The sequence below is a fragment of the Perca fluviatilis genome, chromosome 6, assembly GCF_010015445.1.
Source record: "Perca fluviatilis chromosome 6, GENO_Pfluv_1.0, whole genome shotgun sequence".
Lineage (NCBI taxonomy): Eukaryota > Metazoa > Chordata > Actinopteri > Perciformes > Percidae > Perca > Perca fluviatilis.
The window spans coordinates 2285074-2306088 of record NC_053117.1 but is presented as its reverse complement, the minus strand read 5'-3'; the positions used below and the strand labels follow the sequence as shown (position 1 = coordinate 2306088).

At 42.7% G+C, this 21015-nt stretch overlaps 1 protein-coding gene across 1 annotated transcript in view; it reads right to left on the bottom strand.

The window, feature by feature from the left end:
- The window catches only part of dock5 (dedicator of cytokinesis 5), a 36497-nt gene that overhangs the window by 4086 nt on the left and 11396 nt on the right, over positions 1-21015 (bottom strand). The window contains 38 exon segments of the mRNA XM_039803547.1: positions 123-260; positions 349-432; positions 816-992; positions 1083-1169; positions 1358-1442; positions 1541-1622; positions 2851-2992; positions 3279-3383; positions 3870-3959; positions 4223-4342; positions 4491-4581; positions 4663-4703; positions 4838-4994; positions 5361-5446; positions 5782-5936; positions 6200-6258; positions 6345-6445; positions 6573-6743; positions 7031-7129; positions 7339-7434; positions 8668-8804; positions 8990-9096; positions 9335-9405; positions 9822-9933; positions 10015-10149; positions 10293-10393; positions 12116-12205; positions 12315-12412; positions 12967-13147; positions 13374-13477; positions 13600-13672; positions 13896-13994; positions 14769-14893; positions 15027-15152; positions 15317-15459; positions 19193-19265; positions 19936-20065; positions 20680-20761. Coding sequence (XP_039659481.1) covers positions 123-260; positions 349-432; positions 816-992; positions 1083-1169; positions 1358-1442; positions 1541-1622; positions 2851-2992; positions 3279-3383; positions 3870-3959; positions 4223-4342; positions 4491-4581; positions 4663-4703; positions 4838-4994; positions 5361-5446; positions 5782-5936; positions 6200-6258; positions 6345-6445; positions 6573-6743; positions 7031-7129; positions 7339-7434; positions 8668-8804; positions 8990-9096; positions 9335-9405; positions 9822-9933; positions 10015-10149; positions 10293-10393; positions 12116-12205; positions 12315-12412; positions 12967-13147; positions 13374-13477; positions 13600-13672; positions 13896-13994; positions 14769-14893; positions 15027-15152; positions 15317-15459; positions 19193-19265; positions 19936-20065; positions 20680-20761 — 4153 coding nt within the window.

Sequence of the window (21015 nt, the reverse complement as noted above, 5' to 3'; positions counted from 1 at the left end):
CCTGCGCTAATACAACGCACACTCTGCTTTGAATGAGAAGAGTTTGATAGGAAGGCGGGAGGGGCCAATAGCTTAAGTTGGCACCCTCTTACATTCAATTGAGTTTGTGGCTGGCAACGCACCAAGGTTATGACGCCATAATGCTTCTCCACTTTCTCCCGAAGGTCCTGGAAGCAAGTAACCAGACGGTTGTGTAAGGGCTTCAGCTGCTCCGTCGTCTTCTCCCCGTGGATGCGAATCCCATCTGCCAACAGAGGGATCTGGAGGGGGAAGACGGGCACTTAAGTACCGCAGAATGGGTTCTGCTTTGAGGCCAGCAGCAAGGACAATGACGGCGGAAGGATTTACCTGCAGGGCGATGAGCTGTTTAAGGACCTCAATGCGCTCGTGGTCCTCGGGGTGATTTTGGATGTAGGTGTCTGTAAAGAATGCCTACAGAGGATGAAAATTGGGCAGCGTTTTAAACAAACTCTTCAAAATGTAGCTGTGAGCAACAAATGAACAGGTTTCCACAGCATGACAAAGAGGCCACAGCACTTCCCTTATGAATTCAACTTTGTAGCTAAGAACAGGCTTGGGGCCAGCCAGAACTGTTAAAGAAACACGAAATTTACAAATGCATATGACGTATGTTATCGCATGTTTACAGTTGTATGATTTATCGGTTATGAGTGTAGTTTGCTGCAGCTTTTCTTTTTCTGAGAAAAAAAAACATAAAAGCCTGTACTCCTAGTGTCCGTCTTCCTTGTCTGTCTTTATCTGTGTATGTGTGCACTCAGCTGAAAAACTGGCTCGTTATACAAAAGAAGTCAAACCTTCTCGTAGTTGGAGAAGCCGCCCATGACAGCGGGGTCGACGATGCCGCTGAGCATCATGGACAGCGGGTTGATGGACAGCGAGCGATCGCAGGCTTGCTGCTGCACCAGGTTACTCAGCTTTTCATTGGCCATCTCCATGGTCTCCACGGCGTTCGCCAAAGGACTGATCTCCTCCTGCACATCAAGAATAATGTGAATTTGACGATTTTTTAAAAAGTGAAAGACACTGAAAAAAAGAAAAAAAGCATCAAGTTGCCTTCTTACCACTGAGACAGATTTCACTTCAAACCATTTCAGAATCCCTGGGAAGCGATAGGCTGTAATGAACGTTGTTCTCTCGATCCACATGGTCTGTGGGGCAGAATTAATATCAATAAAATATTAAAGGGTGACATATTAATGTCTTTTTTAATCTTCAGAGTGAGGTATGCGCAGACACAGGGTTGTTTGTACTTTTTTTTTTTTCCTCCAGTATTTATGGCTGTGTGTGCTTACACATATGAGCTAGTACTTTGAAGTCAATTTAAAAAAATGCTCACTGCAAATTCATTGTCTGGGTCCTTTTCACCTTTCCTGAAGGGCCGGGAATACTGGAACTTGTCCACTTCATTGGTTCTGTAATAGCTGCAAAAGAACAGGGACAGCGGTGAGTTAGCAGAGAACTATAAATCCCAAGGTGTTCACGAGAAGATAAATCAGCCTTTAAGTGTTCCGTTACGCACTTTAATATCTGCTCTGGAACCCCCTTGTCTTTAAACTGGTGCGGCACGGTGAGAACAGGCTTGACAGTAAAGCACTGGATGTCTGTGAAGTTCAACTAAGGATAAGAACAGGAGTAGTGTGGAGGAGCAGACAAAGCAAAGTTGCATTGTATCAGATTGCTTTTTTCCCCCCTAAAACTGTCAAGCAAGTCTACAGCCATGCTAGCGGCTGTACTTAGTAGGCCTATGTACTTAATGCTGACGTCAGCATGCAAACACGCTCCCTGCTGATGTTTAGCAGATATAACGTTTACCATATTTACCATTTTAGTGAAGCTAATTAGCATGCAAACATTTGCTAATAAGCAATAAACACAAGTACAGCTGAGGCTGATGGGAAAGATTTCGTCATGAACCAAAGACACATTTAAATATTGACCTGATGATGGCACTAGACGAAAAGTTATGGGTCGGTCATTTTTTACAATTCATCCTAGTCACATGACTTTTTCCATTACATTTCATGACTATTCATCCAATTTAAACCTCATTGCCTTCCCTTGAGCCCTGCTGCTAGCATGGCCGCAATGGGCCGTATCATATGAAGACTAAAGCTTTGAAAAGTCCCCAGGGCTTGAATCGGGTCGGGTTTGCGCAAAGTTCCCGATGTTTTGTTTTTTGGGATGCAGACCTTATAGTTTGTGTAATGTAATGAATAATGTACCACTGTGTGTGACCCCCATCTTCTGGCTATATCTATTCAACTTACAGCTGGAACACACCGGGCGCATAAGTGTCTCGTAGCGTAGATAGATGCCTGATCGTGCGCCTGGCCATCTCTCTCTCTCTCTCTCTCTCATAGAAAGAGACAGGATGATTGGGGAAAACTGTGGTAAATGTAGCCTATATGTGTCTGTGTGTGTCTCTTGTGCCTGAAGTCAAGAATCCTGCTGCACTGTGGTCTTCCTGTATGTGATTACCTGCCTGGCTTGACACATACGCTCACGTCTCGCGCAAGAAATGGAGGAGACGCCGAAACTATCACTGCCGCACGCGGGCTGACGTTACGCGCCCGCTATAAACATACAGATTGGATAACCTGGGCGCTGAAATAAAAATAGCTGCGCTACGCTGATATACGCGATGTATGTATGTTTTTGGCTGTTACAGATATGGATAAAAAAAGCAGTGGAAATTCAGTTTATTTATTTATTTTTTAATCGGGATCTGGCCAAAAACTTGGGGCTCGGGTAAGAACAACTATGCAGGTTGACGTGGCGTCCAGTCTGATTTTTTTGGGCCTGGTCATACTGTAGCTCCAATAAGGATACGCTGTCCAGGGGAGTTGCTGATGTTGTCTCCAGGGCGTGCTGTGCTGGTCATCCGTACTGCATTGGGGAACTGAGAGAGCAGCTTTAAGCTGAAGTCTTCAAGCCACTCGTACTCCTTGCCTCGGAAGATGAACATCTTGTTCTGTAGGAGAAAATGTGTGTGCAACACAACATATGAAACACAATAAAAAGCTAGAATTATGATTATTATGTTATTTTCTATAATATATGAGAGGTGTGCTTTTGCAATGCCGTGACAGGACTGTATTCAACCTGACATTCTCTTGTATCATCAAAAAGCCAATAACCTTATTCGACATTATTGCACATTGCCCCGGGAAATAAAAAAATAAATAAAAAATGCCAGATCATTGCATGAGCACGGTGCATGATGGTTTATTAACTGAAGTAGGTAAATATTTCCTTACCCTGAGGAAAGAAGGGAATCCAAGGCCATAGTATCCCACAGCAAAGTACTCCGGCTGTGGCCGCATAGCATGCATTATATTCTGATAGAACTGGGCTTGTTTTTTCTGAGGACAAAGAAGATGGTAAGACTGCAGAGCATAGTGGTAACAAAACAAAAGCATTCATAATAAATGAAATCTAATAACCTCTTCAAAAGAAGAATGTGGTTGCTGTCTTCTTCTTTGTTTATGTTATTATGAGAAACGCTTATTGGAGCACAATCATACTAAATGGCTAACGCTGAGAGACTTAATAAATAGCTTCTTCATAATACAATCAAACTCCACAGCATCCGCAGACACTATCTGGCTGCAAAGGAGTTGGGTAAACACACACGCACTCACTCACTCACGCACACACGCACAGACCTCTTCTCCATCTCCTCAACCAACTACCCTCATCCTAGCACAAGCTGAAACACAGGTCTTGTCCACTACTTTTAATGAGGCGTTGACAATAAAATCATCCAGGTTGAAGTTGCTTTCATATCAGTTTACAAAGCTAAAGCTTTTTTTTTTTTAGAGGTTTTAGGATGGCATGTGTCCTCTTACCAGCAGCTGGCTCAGCTCCATGAAGTCAAACATGTGGCTCTCATGCATCTTGGCCAGCTGCTTGCCCAACTCAATGGCCTTCTCCCACATCTGAGAAGACATTGATCAGTTAAAAAGGGGACATACAACAAAAACATAGCGACACAGGAGCACAACCTAGACTTTGCCATCTGGCTCCCCCAGCTGTCCTCTGTGAAAGCCCCACCACGTGGCTTCGAGGGCAAACAGTTGATAGGTGGCAGCCAGTGAGAGATTTGAATACTGACACACCACAGGTCTTAAGTAACTTCCCAACCAGTTTCACAATGCTGAACGTGCGACACCAGCTCACATAGACAGCAGTTAATACTCACCTTGCCCTTGTCCAAATAAGATATGATCTCTAGGAAGAGCCTCTCCTTCAGCTCCTGTTGGGTCCATACATGCTTCTCATGTCCAGGTATGAGATGAGGCGCGCAGGGTTTGTCAGACCACTGAGGAAGCAAATGATCAGAAATCAACATTCAGATGAACATTTAGAAGCAGTGTAATATACATAAGGGTAAAACAGCTCAAACATAAAAAAAAAAAAAAAAATCTGATTTTGTTAAAGCCAGGGAAAAAAACTGCTGTGTCCGAGACCTCCAGTAATTCAGCATGTAGTATCATAGTGTAGGATGCCTCCGTGTAGTTCTCACAGTCCAGGTGCAAATCTCGCAGCTTGTACAAGTACCTGGTTACAAGAGCACATTAGTTAGACACGGTTAGCCCTTTGGTCCAAGAACCAGATGCACCGCGCCTCCTTCTCACTCACCGGATGTAAATGTCCTCCCGCTTTTTTTCTTTGTAGAAATTCTGCAAGAGAGAAAAAAGAAAATCTCAACTGCAAACATTTTCTCGGAAGCAACTTGCAGAGCAGCCCAAGTGATTGCTTCATGTACATGCACAAACAGGGTTAACCCTGTTGTAAATACAGGCACAGGGCGTACCAGCACATTGACAGTGCAGCTCATGCGGTGCTCGGGACTTTCGTCGTGTGTGATGGTGCGGTACGCCAGCAGGTTCTCCAGCAGGCTGCTCAGCAGCAGAGCCAGCTCCTCTCCTGACTGGGACAGGAATCTGTGGCGTCTGCAGTGCTCCAGCAACCTGCACATTTATAAAAAAAATAAAAAACGTATTTAGCTACTCTTTAGCTGTTATGGGCTATTTCCAGTTTATCAATATGCCAGAGCCTGCCCTTTTCTCCTGACGATCACATCAAAATCTTGTACATTCTGTTACCGAGGGGTTTCTATTGATTAGAGGTTGCTTACAATTCTAAACTGCCTGTCTTGCCCTTCAGGCTCCTTGAGGACTTTTTCTTTTTCAAAAACACAATCATAGATGCCTTTGTTGTATTTTAGAAGTACTCCTACGTGAATTCCCTATTACACAGACCAGAAGGATTTTTTGAGCAGTGTAACTTTTAGAGTAAAAGAAATATTTTTTTTGTGATCCGCTGCTCAGCCTTACGTTTTCTCCAGCAGGACTTTGTACTGCTCATCCCCTCGGCCTCCTTCTACCTCTTGATCCAATTTCGTTATCAGTTCGTTCTCAAACTGAAAAGACAAGAGGGGAATTTAAGAAAACACACGAAAAACGAAACTTTATTCTTAATTCGTCACATAGAATTCACAGTACAATGTAGTGAAATTAAAATACTGCATTTAAGCCATCCCAAGTATTAGGAGCAGTGGACAGTTTTACATAAAGCATCCGGGGTGCAACTTGGGGTTCAGTGTCCTGCTCAGGGACACTTTGACACGTGGCCGAAGAAGCCGGGGATCGATCAGCCAATCTTGTGGTTGAGGGGCGACCACTCGACCCACAGCCCAAACCACCATCACACACATCAATTTGAATAAAGTTCTGAACTTCTAAAGGAGCTTTTTACCATTTCAAACGTGCGCCCGGGGCTGAAGTTGTGCTCACATTGCATCATGTCGAAGAAAATGGGGAGGGTCGCTTTCCTCAGTTCGGGCTCAGGCACCAGTGTGACCTTAAGAATGGGCCCGACCATGGCTGGGATGAACTTCATTTTGTGGGGGCCTGAGGGACAACAAAACATTATCACAGATAATGAGAAATATCATAGTGTGATTGGAGAAGGCAATAAGCTCCATCTTCACTTCTCGACAAACGGAGGACAAATCTAATAATGTGGTAAACCAAACAACAACGCACTGTGACACTGGACAATAAAAAAAATATTGTCTTGTGATTCCCCCTTGCATCACTGGCGGCCACTGAATAAACAATGACACAAACTCTATGATAACAGCAGCATTATCAGATGATGCAAAAATACTCACCGAGATTGTACCACATGTCTCTGATCTTAAACCCAATGGACTTCCTCATGTCTCCATATCTGTGGCACATTTAAATCAAAGCACTGTTAAATTACGTTTTCTCCATTTAAATCATCTTTTGTTGATGAACTGTAAATAATCTCACTTGTTCAGTATCTTATTCCGTTTCTCTTGAGAGAAGGATTCCAGCTGCAGTGTCTTGTGGGTGAGGAACGCCACAGTCAAATGAAAGTAGTTATTCCAGAGCTGCGAGGGGGAGGAGGGGTTTTCAAATATTAATACCATAATTACCTTCTCATAACTAGCTAGCTTTTGATTTTCTGTTAAATAAGAAATGTAACCTCTACCCACGCGAGGGAGGACAGAGACGCACCTCGAGTTCAAAATGCGCCTTGTCCAGGAAATACATGTTGAGGACGTCGGAGTACTGGTTGATGGCCCTCAGGAAGACCTGCATCTGCACCAGGTTCATGATCATCCAGTCGGCGGCGAAAACGTCTCCCATCAGGTCCTTAAACATGATGAATGTCTCCATGAGGAAGTCCTGAGGGCAACAGAGGAATAGAGCACTTTAAAAGAAATACAATAAGTAACATCCAAACTAAGCAACTCCAAAGCGGGGGCTGCTACATGTCAGGCACACGTAATGATCCCGCGGCATAATGGAGACCCACTGACATCCTCATCATGTCAGTCCAATCCATTGCATGAAATGTCTACAATCAATATTCCCTTAAGGAGTAGTAAGTGGCCTGGCTGCTTTAATGCCGGTTATTTATGAGATGTTTCAGGACGACATGTAGCCAGCAGGGGAGGAACCAGGACACTTACAACGATATCCTGTCTTGTCTTGAAGGTGCTGATGTAGTGGGCGTAATGCCTGTCATCCATTTGCTTCAGAATGGCGGTCATGCAGGCGAGATAGTGGCCCTGCCGCACAGGAGTCAAATATTATTCACATGATTTCACTTTGTCCAAATAAACATAGGTTTCTTGTTGTTATTTTTTGTTGTGGCTCTTGGTACAGTAAACTACTGTATTTAGATTGTGTTGATGTCAGTGTGCTTTATATTGAAATGAATGCTGAGGACGTAGTCGTCAAGGACATATTTCTGCTGTAACACCACAGCGTGTCTCACAATGAGAGGGGAGGATCTCTCCATGCTGATGACAGTGCGATTAACCCTGCGAAGGAGCCGCTCCATTATCAGCTGAACGTGCCCTCTGGTTGGACCCTGCACACACAGAACAGCTTTAGGTACAATTACCCAGGGACACAGACATGCTACAAAGTGTGGGCAGTATCAAAGGGTCGGTTCACTCAAATTACAAAAAGGAAAAAATTAACCTTATTCTCACTTATTTGCAAACAGCTTTGCCTTTTTTTTTGTTGGCAGGTTTGGAGATTTTTCCCTCCACAACAATACAGTGGGTGTGAATAAAATCTATTTTGTGGTGCTCCCAGACAGTATTAAACAAATACATTTAAAGAAATTGCAACGAAACAACAACGGTGCACAATGCTGTGAGCATCGCAAACTAAATTCCATCCACCTCACCATTGTATTGGGGTGGTAGCAGAAATCTCAGAAACAAATATCTCAAAACCTAGGCAAATAAAACTCAAACCATCTCCGCATGACTAAATATCTTATCCCTCCATTTTAAACCGCTTATCTGTGTCTAGGTCCGGTGGCAGCAGGCTAAACAGAGCAGCCCAGCCGTTCCTGTCTTTAGCTTCATCCTCCAGCTACTCCAAGGGAACTAGGTGCCACCATGCCAGATGGAATCTGCAATTCCTCCAGCATGCTCTAGGGCTGCCCTGGGGCTTCCTAAAGCCTCTAAAGAGAGGCCCGAATCACCTCGATTGGCTCCTTTCCATGCAAAACAGCAGCAGTTTTACTCTTTTAGTCTCCGCACGCAAGTCTGAGCCGTTTACCCGATCTGTAGGGTGAGCCCAACCACCCTGTGAAGGAAACTCATTTTGGCCGCTTATACCCACAATCTCATGCTGACTAGAGGTTTTCTTCTATAATTTGTGTACCGACCCTTATATATAAATATATATATATATATATATATATATATATATATATATATATATATATATATATATATATATATATATATATATATATATATATATATATAAAAAGGCTGCGACATATTACGAAAGACATTTAAGATTTTTTGTCTTAGTTAAAAGAAAATATCAGTAGCAAACGGCACTTTAGAATGTAACTTTCTTTTATATTCAATTCAATGTTCAATTTGGTCAATAAAAGAATGTTGGAAACTTTAATTTCTTTTAAATTCAACATGCAATTTGTTGTATTTCAGCAGAATGCTGAAAGCAACAGAACTAAATACACTTGGATATCTGTTTATTTATCGCAAGAAATATCGTTATCGCATATTTTCCTCGTATGGTGCAGCCCCTAGTCTAAAGGTGAATTCGGACTCCTCACCACGTCCTTGCGGTCCAGGTTGTCCAACACTGTGCTGAGCAGTTGGGCGCAGGCCTCATGGTCCGGTTTACAGGAGTGGTCGTCCAGCTGCCCACTCAGCTGGTCAGTAACAAGCGGCAGAAGCACATCTCGACAATCTGTGGCAACGCAGCAGAGAAAGACTGTGCTCGTTGGATCGCACAACACATTTTAATTTAATGGAGCGGACCTGACAAACCTATGTATGTAGGTGTGATGCGGAGCAGAGTTAAGTTTTTTTTTTTCCTCCCTTCATCTTGTGTAAAATGTCATTATGTGTTTTTTGAGCCTGGAGGATTCCTACCTGGCTGCCTGAAAAGGTCACTCTCCACCATTTTACACATGCAGCCCAGCTTCTGACGCACGAGCTGAGAGTCAGGAATGCTCTCAATGAACTTTGCGAGGAGAACGCTGAGAAGAGAATGAAAAGAAAAGAGACGGAGGTGCAGGTGTGACAATTTGAATGCCACTCACATTTCACATACAGTAATTATTGTCACATAGGACTAATGAGCAGCAAACATTAGAGGTTGATTTTACAGCCGCAAGAATTGAGAATAACGCCTCCTTTGCTCAGAAGTAAATATGATAATTTGCACCGAGTCAGGCAATTACCATTTCCTGCTGTGCAAAGCCTCTGGAGAATTACCTGAGCTCCACGGGATCAAACGCAGTCTGGATGTCATTAATGATGTTGGGGAGGTATTTCAATATTGCTCCCTGAAAGAGGGAATGAGGACTTGTCAGGCTGAAGCACAGGAACGTTCTTTTATTCTCTGGTAAAACAAGCCTTTTACCAGAGCTTTTTCTCACCTTCTCCCAACAGGGAGCCCACACTTATTTCACAGGTAATTTGTAAAACTTTTCAATAACTTGTCCATAATACATTTCCACAGCTGGACTACTGCAGTCATTTACATGCAACACTTAAAAAATGCTAAGACTGAAAATAAAAGCAACATCTTCACAGTCTGACATTTTACCTTTATTTTCAAGGTAAAAAAGAAAAAGAAAAGATAAATTGGTGAGATTTTAAAGTGCTCCCAAATGCTTGTCAGTTCTATAATATAAAAATAAACCTCATAAAAAACAAAAAAACAGCTACTGGGCACATCAACCATTCTTCCTCAACTTACCTTTATCTTCACCCCCTCGTCCAGCGGTCTATCCATGAGAGTGTTGAAAGACAGGAAAAGGGTGCGAATGGAGTTGAGGAAAGCGTCCCCGTCCTCACTGTTCCCATAGAATCTGAGAATCAAGGCCAGGCATTGCATCAGAAGAAGTCATCCTTAGAATGTGAGAGTGAAAGGGTGGCACGGCTTCTGATACCTGAGATAGAGGACCCGGGACTGTACGATAAACCTGAACAGGTACTTGAGGGCTTTGAGTGCTGCGTAGAGCCTCTCGGTCAGGACGGGCTCCTCGGCGTGGCCCACATAGTAGTTAAGCACCTTGGTTAGCTTCCTGAGAAAGTGAATGAGTCAGGCATCAAGGTCTGCTGGTAATTTAGGTGTAGGTGGAGAAGAAGAGCAAAAAGACCCACTAAAAATAAACAGAGTGAAGGGGCGTTCGCGATCAAAGGTGGGAAATACATAACGATAACTCACATGTAAGCCAAAGTGGCACTGAAGTGCTTGTCGATGTAGGTTTCCAGGACTGGGTTGAAGTGCTGGAATTTGATGTCGCCAATAAGTGTGATTATAAATACCTGGTTAGAAACAAGAGGAGGAAACTAAATCAGAGCCATGTCCAATTGTATTACATTACACGTCATTTAGCTGAAGCTTTTATCCAAAGCGACTTCCAATTAAGTGCTTTCAACCTTAAAAAGGAACAAACTCCAGACAACAAGAAGTAAGTGCAAGTACATTAGCTTTAAATAAGCCAAACTACAAAGTGCCAAATGAAAGTGCAACTGTCTTTTTTTTTTTTTTTTCAATTAACCAAGGTGGAGTCGGAAGACATATACATACTAAATATCAGGGATTCCCAACCCTTAAAGTTATGATCTTTAACATTTTTATTAAATCAAACCCTGTTTTTGATACCAGCATTCAATGTATTAATTCCCGCGCTGGATTCAAATGACCTTCACACTGGAGGATGGATACCCGAACCGACGGTACCCGACAGGCTGGGCCTGGTTCAGACAGATATTTAGAAATGATGTTCGGGTTCGGGTTGGGTTCGGTCACATCAGCGCAATAAGGCACTGAACATTTTAAATTTAAAAAAGCTTATTATGTAGGTGCGCGCCTGTGTTAACGTGCGCTTGTTGCTCATCTGTTGACATTTCCAAATGCCTTCGTACATGCTTAATAAAAGCGGGCTTTCCACACAAACAAACAAACAAAAAAGTGAGATTTTAACTGTGTCGGGCTCGGGTCGGGCTCGGACATAAATATCTTAATGCCTGTCGGGCTCGGGCCGGGTTCGGTTAATGCTCTGGGATCGGACAGAAAAATGCGTCCCGATCCGCACTCAACTTCACACACACGAGGGAACAATGCATGCATGTAATCCAGCGTTACTGTTTTATCATTTCATCTAACTGATATCAGCCTCACTGTTCACTGCTACTCTCATTATGCCCTATCAGAGCTGTATTAAGTTACTGCTAATGCAAACCAGATGTCACGCTGCCACTGATTCACATGAAAGCTACAGTGCGCGACTATTTTATATTAATGAACGTCCGTTACATTCAAGCCATTGCCAAATGAGTTCATACAAAGTTAATTAAGCTTATCAGCTCCACAAAACTCTCTCTGTATATCTCAGCATGGCTACGTTCAGAAGATTGGGTCGTCCGGCGACATTCGCGCGCAGCAGCTTGAGTGATGCGTTTTACGTCACCGCTGAAAAAGGACAACTGCAGCGTTCAGTTTTGGAGACAAAGAGGACATCAAAATTACAAGGTAATTACTTCTACTGAAGAATCCATCATGTTTTTTTTTAATACTTTGTGTTCTCCTTGATTTGACGGGTTAAACGCTACTAGCAAGTGTGTGGCGGGGAGGGGGAAGGCTTGCGTCACGTGGATAGGCTGACAGCGTTGTAGTCATTACTTAGAATTTCTCGTGGGGCGACAGAAACTACACACTATAGCTTTAAGCTACAGTTGTTAACTTTATTTTTAAAAAAAACAACCTTTTCACTTTCAACTTTGTCACTATATCTTGACAGTAGCACATGAGACAGATAATATGTGAAACACTCATGTTGCTCTGCCTTCTCCTGGTGCTCCCAATGACATAAGGAAAAACAACCAATCAGAGCCAAGGAGTTTCCAACGCAGTCCACCATGTTGCAAAAAGTCGAGCCAAAACCGACTGGTTTGTACGTGTTTTCTGACCTGGCCGTTGAAACTTCTACACTGTATGGTAAAGGTTATCACCCACTGGCACCATGGCCTGACGAAAAAACTAACCAAGGCATTGAACACCAGGGTATCATAGGTTTCCTTCTCTGAGGTCTCCATCATGATGTTGAACAGGGCATCAAGAGTGTCCTGGAGAAACTGTGCAAACAAACAGAAAGCGGTTACAAAAAGGGCTATTAAAAAGTACATTATGCAACATATATAAAATATAGAAGCATATTACATCATTTAGTGCAGCAGAACTCACTTTGACAATCTCCCCTCCCTCGACCTCCATCAGCCTCTGCAGAATCTGGTCCAGATCTTCAGGGTTAGATCTCCAGTTCAACAGGCCGAGCAAATCCACTGGAAACACATTAACACATCAGCATGCATTCAGTAGAAGCAACACCGCCTCCGTTACAACATCAGTTACGATAATTGTGTTAAAAGCCTGAAATTTCAATATAAACCTAATTAGATCGACATCAATCCACATTTACACATCGGCAATATATTAGCCACACGTATCAGCTTAATTAATTTCAAGGCAATGGGGGGGTGGGGGGAAAGAAATGATGCTGGCACTGCACCTCTATCCGCTGTACAATCTGCTTCATTTCTTTTCTTTTTATTGGGGGGGCATTTTAGGCCTTTATTTTTTATAGGACAGCTGAAGACATGAAAGGGGAGAGAGAGGGGGAATGACATGCAGCAAAAGGCCGCAGGTTGGAGTCGAACCCGGGCCCGCTGCGTCGAGGAGAAACCTCTATATATGGGCGCCCACTCTACCAACTGAGCTAACCAGGCACCCCAATCTGCTTCATTTCCTAAAGATGACTTGTGACAGGACATCTTTTAATTAACACACAGTCAGAGCCTGGAAGATTAGGAGAAATAGAAATGGTGCCCTACGGTACCATTCTGAGTGAGTTTAGTGGAGCAGGTGAGCGAGGAGATCTGGAAGCTGTCTTTAGTCACAGGAATCACTCCTGAATGGTGGAACTGCTTCCCTGTTTGCTTCTCCTTTTCCTCCACTTCAGCCCAAGTTGCTGGCAAGGTGAGATAAACCTTTGCATCCTCTGCCTTTTTCACATCAACCTACGGAATTCATAAAATGGGGAATTAATCATGAAGCCTATTGATCGATGGAGATTCAATTTCATATGTATTGATTGAGGAGAGATTCATGCATATTCCATCTACCCGCTGTCAGCTTTTCAATACACCAATTTTTGAGTAATTAGATCAGAACAATCTCCTGCTTATTTTAAAGATAAGTGCAGTGAATTAAATTCTGTACAAAACCACAATCCTGCAACAGTACCTTATAGACGATAAGTTCATGCCTGCCATCTTTTAATGTGGTCCCGTCTCCTCTCATGAGCCGGACGAAGGCCATACCAAAAGGCTTCTCCGATTTGTCTCTAGCTGAAGGACACACAGGAGCATAAGATGTGAACAGACCCACAAATAGTCCCTGTGGCTGTATTTAACACGGTGGCAGGATTACATGTGGGCGTTTGTCATACAAATAAGACACAGTCACTCACAGTCCTGGGAGGATCGGTGTCGAAACATCATCCTCAGGTGAGAGTGGCAAACGTCTTCAATTGGAATTGTCACCTTGCAGGAAGGAGAGAAAAGTCGGGGGAGTTAATGTGAATGCAGGATTATTGAAGACATATGGAGAATAAGAAAAGCTATCTGCTGGGAGATTTGTATGAGTAGCACACCCTGTGTCAGTATCTTCCCTAGAAGATTAGTTAATTGAAGAACTAATTAAAGAACATGTGATATCATGTTCCGAGCACTGAGCTGCACACGTGGGTCCTTGACATGAGCTTACCTTCACCGTTTCATTCCAACAAGGCTGCTTCACCTGGTAGTAAATGACAGACTTGTACTCTGTGATGCCATCATAACCAGCCCCAGGAAATATCACTTTCTATAGGAAGGGAGGATGCAGGTTAGTTTTACATGATAGGAACCAAAGCACTAAACACAACGGACAACTGAGGCGGACATTACGTCATTAGTTTTGCAGGTTTTTAGTCATAAAAAAATATGAGGCAAGTGGAAATTGTGACAGGACGATGGAGCAAAAGGAAGAATCAGGCAATCACCTGATTTATCACAATTCACAGAGGGACATAACTGTCGTTGAGACATTTCACTTAAAACCACAAATGTCAACCTCGTGGAAGAGCTAGAGGAAAAGTCAGGAGGATTTATAATCTGGGCACCAGGGTTACTGTAGTAAAATGAAACTGAAACTAAATAAAAACTAAACTAATACAAATGAAATCAAAAAGAACACAAAACCTTTCCGTTTTAGTTTTTTACAGAAATTGAACGGAGTTGACATAAAGATGTGCCACAATTGCTTCACATCGGACACTAAAGTATCAAGAAGATTAAATATCATGGTCATTCCTTTACAAACACACTGAAAACTAACAAACTAAACTAAAATGAAATGGAAAACTAATTGAAAAAAATAACAACCTTGCTGGGCACCATGAATGTTGGTACAAACTTTTATGGGACCAAAGTGGTGGACCGACCACCGGACATTGCTATCAATAGAGCCGGCTAAAAAGTACAACATTAACAGCAGAATTACAAGAGTTGTTATAAAGGAGATGGTAGCACAGGTAGTCACATAAGGCTTAATTAGAAAAAATAATAAAGATACGTTGCGTTCACTGGTCTACTTTACCTCCACGGAACTGCCCTCATCATTGTGCACACTCAGTGTGACCTCCACATTTTTTGGCGTCTTTTTTTTACCGCGGTCAAACTCTCCCTGCAGCAAGGTTACGTAAATATCATTCCTCACGATTCCTGGAGGAAGGACAACAGATGATCAGATCAGGTGGCTGTGCTGAGAATTTATCTCACGGCTTTGTAAGCAATTAAAATGGACATGGCCGTGGTGTATGTAGAGCAATGCCCAGCAACAAAGACTTCAATCCACCTGGGAGGATGATTTCTGGAAAGCCCATTTTCCTGACGATAGCTGTGCTGCGGTCCACAAAGTGGGGGTAGTCCTTCCTGACTTGGGCAAGGTCCCCTGGGAGGAGCTTCAGGGTCACAAACAGCCCTGCCGGCAAACATGCAAAGAAATTCAATGAGGCAGACACCAAAAGGACCCAGCCTGTAGACTCCTCACACACCATTTATTCCCCCTCAAAACAGAAAGGTCAATTTAGAGCGAGCCTCTTAAAATCACAGGGGAACACGCTGTCTGTGAGCACTTCATTTTACCCTGGCCTTTGTGGTTGACCTCCCGCGTTGCAATGACTTTGTTGAAGACAGCAGTGAGCGGCTCATTCTCTCCTATGACTCGAGACGGCATGAGCGGAGACATGATGAGCTGCCTCTGACGGATGTAGGTTTCCATAGCTATCCTGGGGAAGAAAAGCATCGGGATGAGTGTTAGAAAAATCTGCTGCAGGCGTCTCTGACAGGTGACAAACAAATGGACAAGGGAGCGGTAAAAGCAATGTGAGGCTTTCGGGACATTTGACAACATGCACCATTATCCCTTCCCACACCACACCTACTACCATAGTGACTACCATGGAGCGGTTAAAGACATGTTATCAGAGTTTTTCTCAGGGGCTTTGGCACGATTGTCAAATAAAAAAATCATGATTCTCAATCCACAGTTCAATTAGAGTGCAGTAAACAACATGTCCATCCTCAATTCTTAGTGCTTTCGCTTACAGATGCAACTCAAACAAATATAGTATATACTATGGGGTGAACTGAGTTTTATGTAGTACAGAGACAAACGTCACAAAGGGACAACGAGTCACGTGCAAGGGAATATGTCTCAGTATACTGTAGTGGTTTGGTCAGAAGGAGAGGTGGACACACAGGCAGAGACAGAGGGAGGACAGAGTCTACATGTTGCCTGTATGGATGTTACAGTAGAGACATTTAGCGGAAGGTTTCACCATAACAAAAGCTTTTGGTTTTGGATGAAATGCTGTGACCAGGAAGAAAAAGCTCCTGATCTGCATGAACCTGTTGTATTGATATATCCTCTTTACTGTACAATGTTATATTTATAATTTTTTTTGTATCACTCTTACAGCAAGGAAGTTTCTGTGAATAGAGGTTAACACTGTAGAATCATAATAATAAGTCTAAATGAGAAATAAAATATAGAAACAAAAAGGTCAGTGGACTTCAGTCCCTTGGATAATTGACAGCCTGGGTTAAAAGGTGCAGTAGGTAAAACTACATGAAGTAGGGAATAACAAAACAAAAAAATCCAGCTCCTCTGGCCTGTAGTGCAATTTTCAAAAATCCACCACTCCCTGTTCAGATGTACCAATCAGGGCCAGGCGGGGTGTCTATCTGCTCATGCACACGCATTAGGCTCGTTCGAGATGAGCCAGATCTGCGCAGAATCGATCACCGGCGATCGGCGCCCAATGCATGCTGGGTAGATTTGTGTCCGACTTGATCCCGACTTGCTCTGACGTCACGCACACGTGGGCAACGATAATCTCACGAGACCAAGGCGGCCGCAGTTCTGAGACGCAGGCAGCGCAGTTGCTTTTCTCCAACTGCAAGAGCCAGGCGGACGCAGGCGGACCCAGTGCATGCTGGGAAACGCCGGCCTCTCAGCTGACCAAACAGCTGATTGGTTCAGAATCAACTCAACGTGATGACGTTTTATATAAACTTTTTATTGATTTTGAATCGGAGGGATTTTAACTGTGATTTGTCTGATTTAAAAGCTTATTCTGTATAGAACACATGTTGTGAGGCTGATAGGGATGTTTAGAAGTCAGAGAGACTAAATCTGATCAGATTACAGATCATCTACAGTCTGTTGGTAATTAAAATCAGCAACAGATCGCATGTAGAGAATTTTGACAGCTACTCTGTCATAATAAAAACAACTGGAGACTGTGTAGGAGCAGATATATAGGTCTGATAACATTTTATTAAATCGGAATCGGACCACAGTGTTTCTGTCACTTCCTGTTGAGCCTGAAGGCTGCTGGAATCAGCTGGAAAACTGTCCGACTTGAGAGCGGACTTTTGTCCCCGCCACCGGCTGCTGCCGCCTGCTCTCGTCTACTTTACAGGCGAGGCGCAGTTCATCTCGAACAAGCCTATTCATTCTCCCTTGTGGGGGGAGGGGCTTAGGAGACCGTTTTGGGCTTTAGCGGAAAGGGGGGGAGGAACTGAGAAGTTGTCAATGTTCAAATTGTTTGGCTAAGTCCGTGATCTTCACAATCCTACCTACAGCACCTTTAAGCGGTGATAAAGGGGCATGCCATTTCAGGGCCAGCAATAAACCTGCTGATATTATTTACTTCTGACTCGCATGTTAAATGCTCTGACTGCCAAATTAAGTATTGTACTGCACTGCGTGGATGTTTTTTAGTTTTTTTATGTTTTGAAACCATGTTTCGGAAAATGTGCTTAAGCAACTGAGAAAAAAAACCTTATGTTATTTCAATCTTAGAAATATATACTTTTTTCCCATTGTTCATTGGAAACCCCATTTAAACCACCTTTGTGTTATTAATTTGTAATCATCCAGTTCATGATTACGAGTGGCAAAAATGTCACTCCGTGTTAATGAAACATAAATTCAATTTTCAAGGCTGGGAAGCTTAACAGGTTGTTCTGTGGTACAATGTGTCTTTTGTAAAGAACACATTTGGAGAGCTAGCATTTATTAAGGAGCAGAGAATTGCATGTCCATGAAACGTTCAGTCACTTTTACAGAGGAAACCTCACATATGTGCAATCAGAAACTTTAGTCTGGATTAGTATAAAGCCCTCAAGATAGAAAAGGCTTCTGTATTACAGGTGAAAACTAGAATTACTGCCTTGCGGTTCCATGCCTCTGCCTACCAGTCCAGTTGCAGTATACATCACGTCATATAATAATATATGTAGTGAAGACTTTGTTTTGTGGCAAAATTAACTTCAACTTTATTGTCATTTAGCAGAGTACAGGTACAGAGCCAATGCAATGCAGTTGACATCCAACCAGAAGTGCAAAAGAAGCATTAAATACCAAAGTGCAGGTTGAGTAAAGTATTCTGTGCAGTTATGTAGACAATAGAGATTAATTACTGTATGTACAACAGTGTATAGTTAGATAAATGCAGGTTTTCCAGATTACAAATGGAAGCTATCACTATATTGAAAGTGAATCATTTCCAGTGAGAAACATGCCGTCTTCACATAAAGACTATTTTTACAGATGACTGACAGAGAGCTTTGTCACATGGTGCAACGACAATCACCTGAAACTCAATATCGGCTAAACCAATGAGCTGGTGGGGGGGCTACCAGAGGAACTGGAAAGAACCCACAGGGAGTAGTAGCCATGACCGTAGACAATGCTTCAAATATGGATGCTGCTGCAAAGAAGCCACACATTCTAAAACGTGTGTGCTACACACACACACACACACACACACACACACACACACACACACACACACACACACACACACACACACACACACACACACACACACACACACACACACACACACACACACACACACACACACACACACACACACACACACACACACACACACCTTCAACCCGGGAGATCCATACAATCACCACAGTTTCGAGGTGGGCACCGAAGATTAGAGTCACTTATTCAGTCTCCGATCAAATGTGAAATATGGTCACAATCATATGAGTTATAGCGTTAAATAATGAATTGAAAAGTGCTTTTGCAGAACATTATGAGGTCACAGTGACCTGAGTCTATATCCTTGACGTTCCACAAAGATCTAAAGCGTCAGGAAAATTGGGTTAGATGTCAAGAATTAATCAAGCTATTTTTGGGGCTATTCCATCTAGGAACCCCCCCTGCCAATTCTATGTGCTATGAAAACATGGCCTTGAGGCCCGTCTTTGAGAAGAGCTAATACTCTGGATTGCTAAAACTTTTGCTATATTTGTCCATGAAATGCAACATAGGAAAAGTTGAATTGCATGCTCGAAAAAGATGTAATTGAACACAGTAAGCAAATATGACTCGGGTCCTATTCCAATTCTTTTCAGTTATTACTAGGTGATGTTAGAAAATAAGGTTGAGCAGGTTAACCGTGTAAGAAGTGTGACAACGTCAAGAAGACTCACTGCTGAAAGGGAATGAAATGCTGTTTGTCCTCATCGTCTGTTTTGCCATGGGCGATATCTGTAATGTCCATCACTGCAACGACAAAGGAAGCGTCACAGTTAGCCCAGGATAAGCCAAGATACCAGATGCAATGCAGTTGTTTGAAAGCAAAGTAGGAGTTTAATTAGTTTTAGAAGTTAATTCACTTACTATAACTTTTCTACTTCTAAAACAGAAGCTGAGCCAGGTGTTGGATCTCACTCACCTGTTGCCTTGGCACGGCACACAGCCAGCATAGTGAAACAGATTGAGGGTTCTCGGTCTCCAGCTAGCAAATGCTTCGGAATTGTTCATTCCGCCAAGCTTGTTTCCTAAAGTGATTGTTTTTTTTTGTTTTTTCTCCTGGCTATGAACAATGTGACTTCTGAGTGAAACATTCTTTCTGAATTTCTGGTTTCAGTCCATTTGCTGGAACACCAGAGGAAACCATTCCTCATCAATTCCTCATCAAATCCACCAATCATCTGGCCAAAAACAAAAGGACGGGTGCTAAACCAATTTCCGCCGACTCCTTTGCCAAGGCAGAGTGGAGGCACTTTCTAGGTCAGCGAGCAGGTGTTTCCATTTCATTCAGCACACGGATCCTTCATTTTTACACCTCGACAGAACTATTCATGCAAATAAGGATTTATTCATTTTGTTGTTGTTGAGGTGACTTTTGTATTGCCTAAGCAAATATTAGGACATTTGAAAAGTAGCTCACCAGCCACACCAAACGGTCTCCTCAGTCCTCCCGTCTGTTTCTTGCCCTCTTTGAGCTCCATGCTGCCCACTCTGATGATCTGACACACCAGGAAGAGTCGCAGCCTCATCAAGTCACTGCTGCTCAGGTCCTGGACACCAGGAATAACCATATAGAAGATTTATTATAGCATATTAAGTCATAAGGTGCATTACATACAAAGGGCAGTGGACCGTACGTATCACTAGCCTGTTATTATGTGCATTCATGTGACTTTAGCTGCAGACCAGATGGCAAATATTACAGGATGAAAGCATGCAGTAAAACCCTCAAAAATGTCGTTTTTTCTTTATGCGTTTCTTTTTTTCTTCTGGAGATTATTCAAGTCAAAGGAGTCTTAACTTGTGTACTTTAAAAGGAAGTAAATACAATGATAAAATGTCAGCTCTTTGTCTTGATGAATGTGGTGTTTATCACATTCTGACCCACTATTTCCTAGTGGCACACATGCAGGTTAACACAACAACTTGTTTGCAAGAAACCGCTGACCGTGTCATTAACACAAACTGCAGCAACATAATGGAGGCAAATGTATTCAAATGTTTAAAGATGTACCGTGAATGTGAGCCATTCAGCGAAACTTCCAGCAAATTAAGAGGGACCCAGGAGCAAATTGTCCTCTTTGTCACAGATTGCAGGCAGCGTTTGGAGTGTTTAAATCCGAAGCAAAAGGGAATACAGTCAAGTGGGTTGGGATTCAGTTACCGTGAATAGAGCTGGCAGGTTGTTGAGTTTTTCAATTTCTTTAGGCATCCCCATACTGTCCCAGCGCACCAGGAAGTTCTCACTGCATGAATTTAAATGAGAATCACAGTTAGATATCAAATTATCTAAAGGCATCGGGAGAAATAGCAAAAAAGAAAATAACCAACGTAAAAACCTTGCATTATTTTAATCTGTCCTACCAGATACAATCCAAAGTGTCAAAACAATTCTAAGATGCTAGCATATTTTGAAAAGCTATAATGTGAGAGTATATCGATCATTCTCATAGCAGACAATGCGACTTGCCAAACACAGGTAATGGCAGAAAGGCTTGGC